At 31.0% G+C, this 8936-nt stretch overlaps 1 protein-coding gene across 1 annotated transcript in view; it reads left to right on the top strand.

The window, feature by feature from the left end:
- Nucleotides 1-6366, top strand: part of LOC106466817 (reticulophagy regulator 3-like) — a 42145-nt gene extending 35779 nt beyond the window's left edge. Inside the window, exons 6-8 of the mRNA XM_013927118.1 lie at nt 420-539; nt 3121-3336; nt 5285-6366. Of these exons, the coding sequence (XP_013782572.1) occupies nt 420-539; nt 3121-3336; nt 5285-5784 (836 nt within the window). The 3' untranslated portion in view covers nt 5785-6366. The remainder of the gene's footprint in view (nt 1-419; nt 540-3120; nt 3337-5284) is intronic.
- Nucleotides 6367-8936: the final 2570 nt, after the last annotated feature.

Here is an 8936-nt window from a genome sequence, read left to right as displayed (position 1 = left end):
ATTAATAATGTTAACATACTTCTAGAAAAAACAGATGGATACCCTGTGACATAAGATAATAACTAGTGAAATTATTCTGTACTTTGAATCTTCACTCTGATAATTTTCCACCAAATTTTACTGTATTTCTGAATAAACCTAAAGCTAAAAAAAAAATTACAAGATTTGTAAGGCTGATCTTATTGTTTGAACTTTTTGGTATTTGAAAACTTGTATTATTTTTCACTGTTGCATTTTCTTGTATTTAAAAAATTAACACATGTATTTGACTAAATAAAATATTTTGAAAATTCACAGAAAAGTCATGTAAAGAATTTATGAAGGATATTAAAAGTAAAAAATTTTACGTACACATCTTTCTTGGATATTTTTTACAAGTACATTAGTCTTATTATTTTGTGTCATTGTTTTTTTACAAGTGATGACCATCTGTCTCGCACCTGGTGTCATGCTGTATGTAATTCCCTTGTCTTGGCACGAAAAAGCAAAAGAATTAATTACCATAGTAACCAGTAAAGTTCAAAAGATCCAACATTCAGGTAATCATAACATTTTTTAAGCCATGTGCATCAACTGAAAATTTATACTTATGTTTTATTTGTAAATGTTTTAAGCAAAAAAAAAGGAGGGGGAGGTATCAATGAAACTGATAATATACTTTTTGAACTTTCACTAACAAGACTATTAAGAATGTATATTGTATTGGTGTATTTCTCATTAGATTTAAGACTTCCAATGACACAGATCTCTACATGAATATGTGAGTGTATGTATATACATCCACAAGTATCTGTTACTGACAGCTACCTAATTAAGACTTTTATCAGTTCGCATGTGTTTATTCTGGGCTACCAATCCTTAATAAGTTTCAACAAATGTGAAACGGGTACACAATGGTGATATGAGCACACACAGAAATGAAATTGTTTTCTCTGATTTAATCAAATAAATGTATAGTTGAAAGATCAAATTATCCAAAGGCTTCTTTGCTGCTAAATGTGATCAGTTTCCTCTTGTACTTAACATGTTTTAAGTTAATGCTTAAGGTCATGTACAATTTAAAGTCTTTTTTTTTTTGTTCTCTCCTTTGTTGTGAATTTTTTCTGATTCTTAGGTACTAGCTTTGGCTTTAGATCAAGATGACACTAAAGGTCAGGCAATGCACGTGATATAAAACCTGTTTTTTCCTATACTTATCATCAAGTAAGTGGAATAAATATGTTAAAATGTCAAAGAGGGCAAATTTCAGAGAAATTAATGTCACGTTTGTGCATTTTTTTGTTGCAAAATAAGGTACAGTTTTAGATCAACCTTTATAAAAGTGACAAAAAACCCAGTAATCATGCAAGATCTAACTTGTTCTGATAAAAACACATTATGCTCATGTGTGCGGTTATGTCATTGGTTATCAATTGTAGTGTTTATTAGCCAAAGCATTGTGTTATCTGAAAGCGGAGATATTCTTAAGATATGTATCCGAAGGATAGACATCAACGTAAGTTTAAATATGTTTAGACCAGTGGAGATGGGCACTTTTGTCACCAATTTGTGATTGTAGAAGAGATATCAAATGGCTTGGTTTGTCTTTAGCTATGTTCACTCTTCTCAGTTAAGCCAGTACATTTGATAGAGATTTATTTAATGTTGGGTTTATAATTTAAATCATGTGAATAGTGTTTTCTTAAAGAAGACATGGAAGTGGATGACATTAATTATGGTTGGTTGATTACCTAGGGCTGGGATGACTTAGTGGTTTCTGCTTGGCTGTGGATTTCAAGGTCCAAGGTTTGAGCTGTGATATGGCACTGAACATGTTTTGTACATTTAATTATGGAATTGTTATAACCATGGCAGTCAGTCCTGCTATCCTGTTAAGATTAGCCCTGTCGGTGACAGATGTCAGCAGTTCTAATCTAGAGGTAGCTATGGCCTAACTTTGGGGGTCAGTCACCTTTCCGTTCTAACCCACTCATCACATAAGGTAGAAAATACTAAGTATTAAAACAAGTAATTGTATCAATAATTGGAATTACATTGATAAAAAAACTTTCTTTGACACTTTCAAAAATTTTTCAGAATGAAAGCCAAGACTCCACACGAGTTAAGTATTTTCAGAAGACATGTTTTATCACTGATTTGATATATTGCTTAATCAGTATTGATATTTTTTATATTTAAGACATTAATTTTTACGTGCTGGTGAGGTAATTTTGTGAAAATAAAAGAACATTAAATGCCTTGTAAATGAGGACGTATAGAAAATTACTGAGGAATTTACTTTAATTAGCATTTACGTAATTTTTGTTTTAACAGTTACTTATCTGTCTTCTCCACCAGGTTATTCAGTATGATTAACGTGAATCTGTTATGATAAATCCTAATTTTTGATCTGAAAGCTTGAATTTCAAGAAGTAGTGGAAGCAATCTTGACATTGAGAATCTGCCGAATTGTGATTCCCTAAATATTATATCATATTTGTAATTATAGTTTGACAATACAATCAAACTAAACATATAAATATATTTATTATGCATTTAAGTCATCATTAGATGATAAAAAAAAAGATCACAATTTACAAATATTATATGTAATTTGTAATGTTAATTTTTCTGATTTTAAGGTTTCTCCACATTCAGCCTTTGTTTATTACCAGCCTAAAATTAACATAATAGAAAAATAGAATGTGTTTTCTTTCATAAAAGCCAAGTACATTGAAAAAATTTTAAAGTATGCAAAAATTCTAGAATATTATCTAAACATGAGTTTATTCAAAATACTGGAAGATGTAAGTTTTCCCTTTGAAGGAGCCAAAGGTTGACTCCCATGGTCTTAAAAAACAGTGGAAATGAATGAAAACTTCATTGTATCCAATCACATGGGACAATGAAGGTTGTTAAACTCCATAACGAATGAAGGCCACCTACCTGCATCATCTTTAATGAGAAAATACTACCAGAAATAATATGTATATAAATTCTGCTGTTTTAATGTGAGTGGGAACAAACTTAAATATTGTATTAAAAGGATAATAATGATAATATGGATGTAAATAAAACAAAAAAAAGTCCAGATTTCTGGTGAATTAAATATAATGTACTTGTATTTTCTTCTGTTTGTAGCTGAGATAGGTGATGAGTCTGTTTCGAGGACAGTAGACACCGACAGTGACATGGAAGATTCTCTACCACAGACTTCAGAGGAAAGTCTCACTAAAGAATTAAGCTTCACAGGAGATATAGATTCAGTTGATGGTAAAAAAATGCATGGATCTCGGACAGGGGCGGACACATTACCCTTGCCTTGTGATTCACTTACAGGGTCACTAATTTCAGAAGGTACGTTATAGAAAAAGTTATGTAGTAATACATCTTGATTATTTTGTCATTATCAGTTTTATTTAAATTTTCAGATCCATTATTTTTTGTTCTTGGGAAAATAAATAAGTGGCATGTATTTCTGTTTTGTATTATGTGATGATTTAAATTAGTTGCCATTATAAAGAAATGATACTGTAGTCATACAATCCCTCAATGGGACAGCAATAAGTCTATGGACTTACAACACTAAAATTCAGTGTTTGATTCCCTGCAGTGGACACAGCAGATAGTCCATTGTGGCTTTGCTCTAAAAAACAACAAACAAACAAGAAATCATAAATTCTTTACAAGCAAAAGGTAAAGGATATACATCGGACAGGGAAGAAGGAATTACGTCTTTTTGAATTATGATAAACTCCTACGTAAGAAAGTCATGTCGTTATATTCTTTTAGGGTTTGCAGGTGACTTATGTATTAACTTCTTCGGGTTTAAATCTCGAGTTTATTAAACCGTACAAGTGGAGCTAAACCTACCTCGTGTATCTCATTAAGAAAAATTACTTCCATTTTGTAACTGACCACTAACGTCTACTTAATCATTAAACATCTAAAGTCTGATTCTAATTCTTACTCAAAGTTGTAACTTTTAATAATTTTGACAGTTTCAGTTATAAGTCATGTTTAAAAAGTTGTAAAGTGTAGAACTTGCTACACATCATTACAAAAATATAATCAACAATATTTGAAATACAAAACTTGCTTCACATAATTACAAAAATATAATCAACAATATTTGAAATACAAAACTTGCTTCACATAATTACAAAAATATAACCAACAATATTTGAAATACAAAACTTGCTACACATAATTACAAAAATATAACCAACAATATTTGAAATACAAACCAAAATAAAGTTAATCACTTTCACAGAATAATACTCTGTACAATATAAAATTATAATAGACAATAATTGAAAGAACCTGTTTTATACTAAGTAGGATTTTAAGAATCTCTTCTGACCCCAAGCTAACCATATTGAGGGAAGAGGTAAAAATGTTGATATTCAGCAACTTGTGAAAATTAAATGTGTAGTGGTTCTAATTATTGTTGAAAATAAAAAAGAAACCATTCCTTTCATTGGAGTTATTTGTATTTTGCACCAGCCATGTAAAAAAACAATTGATTTGTATGAGTTTTAGTGTTAATGATATCTATGGAGATTGGTCATACCGTTAAGCCTTATCATCCGTACATACTGTTTTGATATTTCACAGATGCTGGCAGTGCTTTTTCTATAGAGCAAAATATTGTATTGAATGAGTTTTTCTAACTTATTCAAAATAATACCTTAACATAAAACATGATTTATTGCCCTTTCAGTAGTGTTAACATTTAACATACTATATTAGGTATTCTTTTCGTAGCTTCCGAGAAACATTATTGTGTGGTAGTTGTTCAGAAATTGCCTAAAAATTAAATTAACGATTATATATATAACTATTTTTAAATGTCCTGGAAGATTTATTCATTCTACTGTATGACAAATAAGACAGGTGTAAAAAGTATATCTTGTGTGTGGAGTCAATTAAAATTATTCATTCGAATAACTATTATAATACTTAAAGATTCAATTTTTTTTTAATGGAGAAGAAATTAGAACATTTGATAGACACATGACTTTCATATCTTTAATGTTGTTTTCTGATTTTGTTTGAATGATATTCTTCATTAACTATTTACAGAAGTATTAATTTTCTAACATTCACTGCCAGAGGCTCCTGTGTGTCACCCCTTTATAGCACTACAATGTGAGTTTAAAATTTTGTACCACCATGAAGATAGGGTTACCCTTTCAAACTGTACCAAGAATAAACATGGCATTGGGAGGTATCTATAAACATGACACTTTTGGACATTTGTTTTGTATACTCAATTGTATAGGGTTTTTGAATTTTACTTTAGAAGAAGACACTTCCCTATACCATGGCCTGGATTCTTTTCCTGATGTTCAAGAAGAAAGTGGAGATGAATTACAAGCAAATTTAGCTGTTGAACCTCAGAAAAACAATACAACCACCTCTGCAGGAAATAATGGAAACACAATTCATTTTCACCCCTCTTATTTTAAAGAAGAAAGCTCAGAATCAGAGAATGAAGAGGAAGTTTTTTTTAACGAAGAGCTTGCTTTTTCTGGCTCCATGGAATCTAGTGAAAACTTGCCTGAGGAGCTGGCAGTCAGCTCCATCTCAGACTCTAATAAAAGTTCACAGCTTACTGAGTGTGAACTTGAAGCCAGTATTCAAGAAGAAATCTCCAGCGAATTGAATTTCAGTCACCAACGCAATAGTGATTCATCCACACCGCATTTAGATGCACCACTCCTGCAGAGAGAGCAGTCACAGTCCAGCGATATTGATATTAATGAATATGAAATTGTTTCTGAATCAGAAATTGGCTCTTGATCAAGATATAAGCATTTCTTGGAATTCTACTTACTTATGAGTGTCTTGTTTAAAAATAAATAAATTAAAATTGTAGCATAATGGAATTATTTCCTTTTAGGCTTATTTGGATTTGCCCACTCTCATGGTGATAAATGTTATTTGGTATTTTGTCAAATGATGATAATGTTTAGGTAAATATTTAACTTGTGTGTAAATGTTTTACCTTTTATTGAGTGCAAGACATATATAGTATGTCTTTCACTATAGAACCGTATCATTGTAAAATTACCCTAATAGTATATTTTCCAGTTTTGATCTTGCCTCTAGTTTTAAAATGTCTCTGGAGTTGTTTTAATTAATTTAAAGTTTATAATATATAGTTTTCATGTTTTATTGTTAATTATATTTATGTTGTTTCTGAGGAACTCTTAATGAATTTAAGACTCGTACGTCAATTTGCACGTAGATGAACTATGTATTTCTCAAATTTGGACATCACTGAAGAAAACTTCTTTTAAGATTGCACTATTGTTTTTCTAATGGCAGCCATTTTGTTTTACATACAGATTGTAAATTTCAAAATAAAATTTCAATCTTGTTTTTCTGTGTTTTGTATATTTCTTTATATTTTTTCACAGCATAAATCTTCATAATGCTTGTAAAAAAATTTCTAAGTGTTGGAAAATCTTACAGCTATAGTACAAAACAATTACAGGAATGGTAGCTTAAATATTATGAAAACTGGTTTTTAATTAAGACAATGTTAGTTGGCAATATGCTGATCAAAAAATTATTCTAATTAACCTATTTAAATACAGCAAAAAAGACTTCATTGCACAATATCTACACACCATGTCAAGCATTTGTACGATGGCCTCAATGATAGAATAAATATATTTTTAAAAATCTTTATCCATTCACCAATAGTACAATTATCTACACTATTTGTTGTTCTATTAATTCTGAGCATGTCACATTGATTTTTCTTTGGTAATTATACTTTTTTCAGTGATTTAGTGTTATGGTAGATATATCTGACACTATAGTCCACTATTTAGTAGAAATGAAGAAGCATTTTGATTCAAGTTAAACACTCATAATCTATAGGTTATTGTACGTACAGGTTCAAATCCCGTCACCGAACACACTTGAACTTTCGGTCATGGAGGCAGGTGTATAATGTGAGAGCCAATTTCACTTGTTGGTGAAAAGAGTAGCCCAAGCATCGACAATTGGTGGTGATGAGTAGTTACTTTCCTTCCAGTGGATCAATTTTAAGTTATGGATAGCTAATGTAGATAGCCCTTGAGTAGCTTTGCGAGATTTTCGGCAAAAATACTTAATAAATTGTTATGCAAATTTTTCTTCAATAGAGGTTATCCAGTACACAAACACACACAACTAAGGATAATGCTTTTCTCTTCTGTATTACTATAGCCTAAAACGAAATCCATCACCATATTGTTTGTTTTACGATTCAACTATTCCAATTTTTTTTTAAATATTAAATCAATACATTGATTCTTTTGTGCACCATTATGTTCTTAAATATTCAGTATTTTCATAAAATAAGCTAAGGAATAAAAAGTGTTTTTTGTATTACATAATAGTAAAGTCCTTTCAATTTCTCAGCAAGAGAGTGTGCTCTTCATTCACCCTTCATTAAAATTATTTTATATAAATAAAAATGTATTATAATTGTTATTTAAAGTGAATATAATAAAAAGGACATGAAGCCCTGTTGGACATTCTCTATATGTTTCCATAGTGGTCTACATCGTCATCACTGCAGAATAACTAGAAATCCACCAAAAACTATATCAAGAAGCAGTTGCCTGAATTTCTCTGATGTAGACCAACTCAGATTCACAAGAAACAGACTGGACACAAGTTTTTACCAATCTTTATATAGACTAACACAAAGTTCAAACGCACACAAGTGTGCTTTCACTAGAGATAGATCATACTCGGTTTCAGGCCATTTCTAGTTATTCTGTGACGAAAAATCATTAAATCTGAGAATATTCTAATGATCATACTCTCTCTATCAAAAGCAAGTTCTCATGTCATAAATATAATCAATTTTAAAATACTAATAACTTGTAAAGTTCTTCATGAAATATTCCCATTTAACATTTTCCAAGCACAATGTCAAAAAGATACTAAATTGATAACATGAATTGCAGTTTAAGACTTCAGAAACCAGCAAATACTGACTGTGGAATGTATAATTTTACAAGAATTGGTACAAATGGGGTGTTCAAGAAGCAGTTAGTTAACTAAGTTTGGTGTCGGATACTTCGCACATCCCGTTGCTATCGGTATGCATGTACATACAACAAATTATGACCCTGCTGGAATTCCATTATGTCCTACACCAAGACAATTGGTTTATACATTTTCAGGTCTTGAAATACTAAGTATATATATGTATTTGTTTATGATAAGACTTCGATATGCAGAGAACATTCCAGAATATGCTGTATTGCATGTACCATTTCTAGGTGATGGATCTTGGCATGAGTTTCTTTCGGAAGATTTCACACTTAATTCCTCAAATCAAATTACTTTCACCTGCCTTGTGGAAGATCATGCCCAAAAACAAATCAACAGTAATGAGACAAGACTGGGCCATTACAAACCTGTTCTGTGTATTAGCAACATGTAACATTCTCAAATCAGAAGAAACTCACATTTAAACTCATGACAAAGGAAATAATCCTCAAGTCTACTGAGGAAAGCATTTTGGCAACAACCAAGATATGGGAATCATCTGCAATGAAGAAATATGTTGAGGAATGGGTATGTGGAGATACCAATCACTTTGATAAAATGACTAAATGAAAGATGTTTTGATGGAACTCCTCAACCAAGAAATCAAACTGCAAGCCAAATCTGATGTTCTGACACTTCCAGTAACTACGGTTCACATGTAAAGATAACCCATTATTGCATTCTCATCCTACAAAGTAATCCATGAAGAGGTAATGTTGGAAAATACCAGTTTTGGCTACCAACCATACACTGATTAAAACAAATGACTGGTTCATCTGAGGGTCAAGTGGTCACAGTTCTATAAAACCTTCAAGCACGAGCACTAATGATTAGCTCAGTGACTCTTCTACAGAAGAATACTGTCAGCACACATCAAATTTAAACTAAATATTAAT

Source organism: Limulus polyphemus, unplaced genomic scaffold, assembly GCF_000517525.1.
Source record: "Limulus polyphemus unplaced genomic scaffold, Limulus_polyphemus-2.1.2 Scaffold2387, whole genome shotgun sequence".
In the NCBI taxonomy this organism is placed as follows: domain Eukaryota; kingdom Metazoa; phylum Arthropoda; class Merostomata; order Xiphosura; family Limulidae; genus Limulus; species Limulus polyphemus.
The sequence above is the reverse complement of the archived record's forward strand: the minus strand, read 5'-3'. Positions and strand labels throughout refer to the sequence as shown.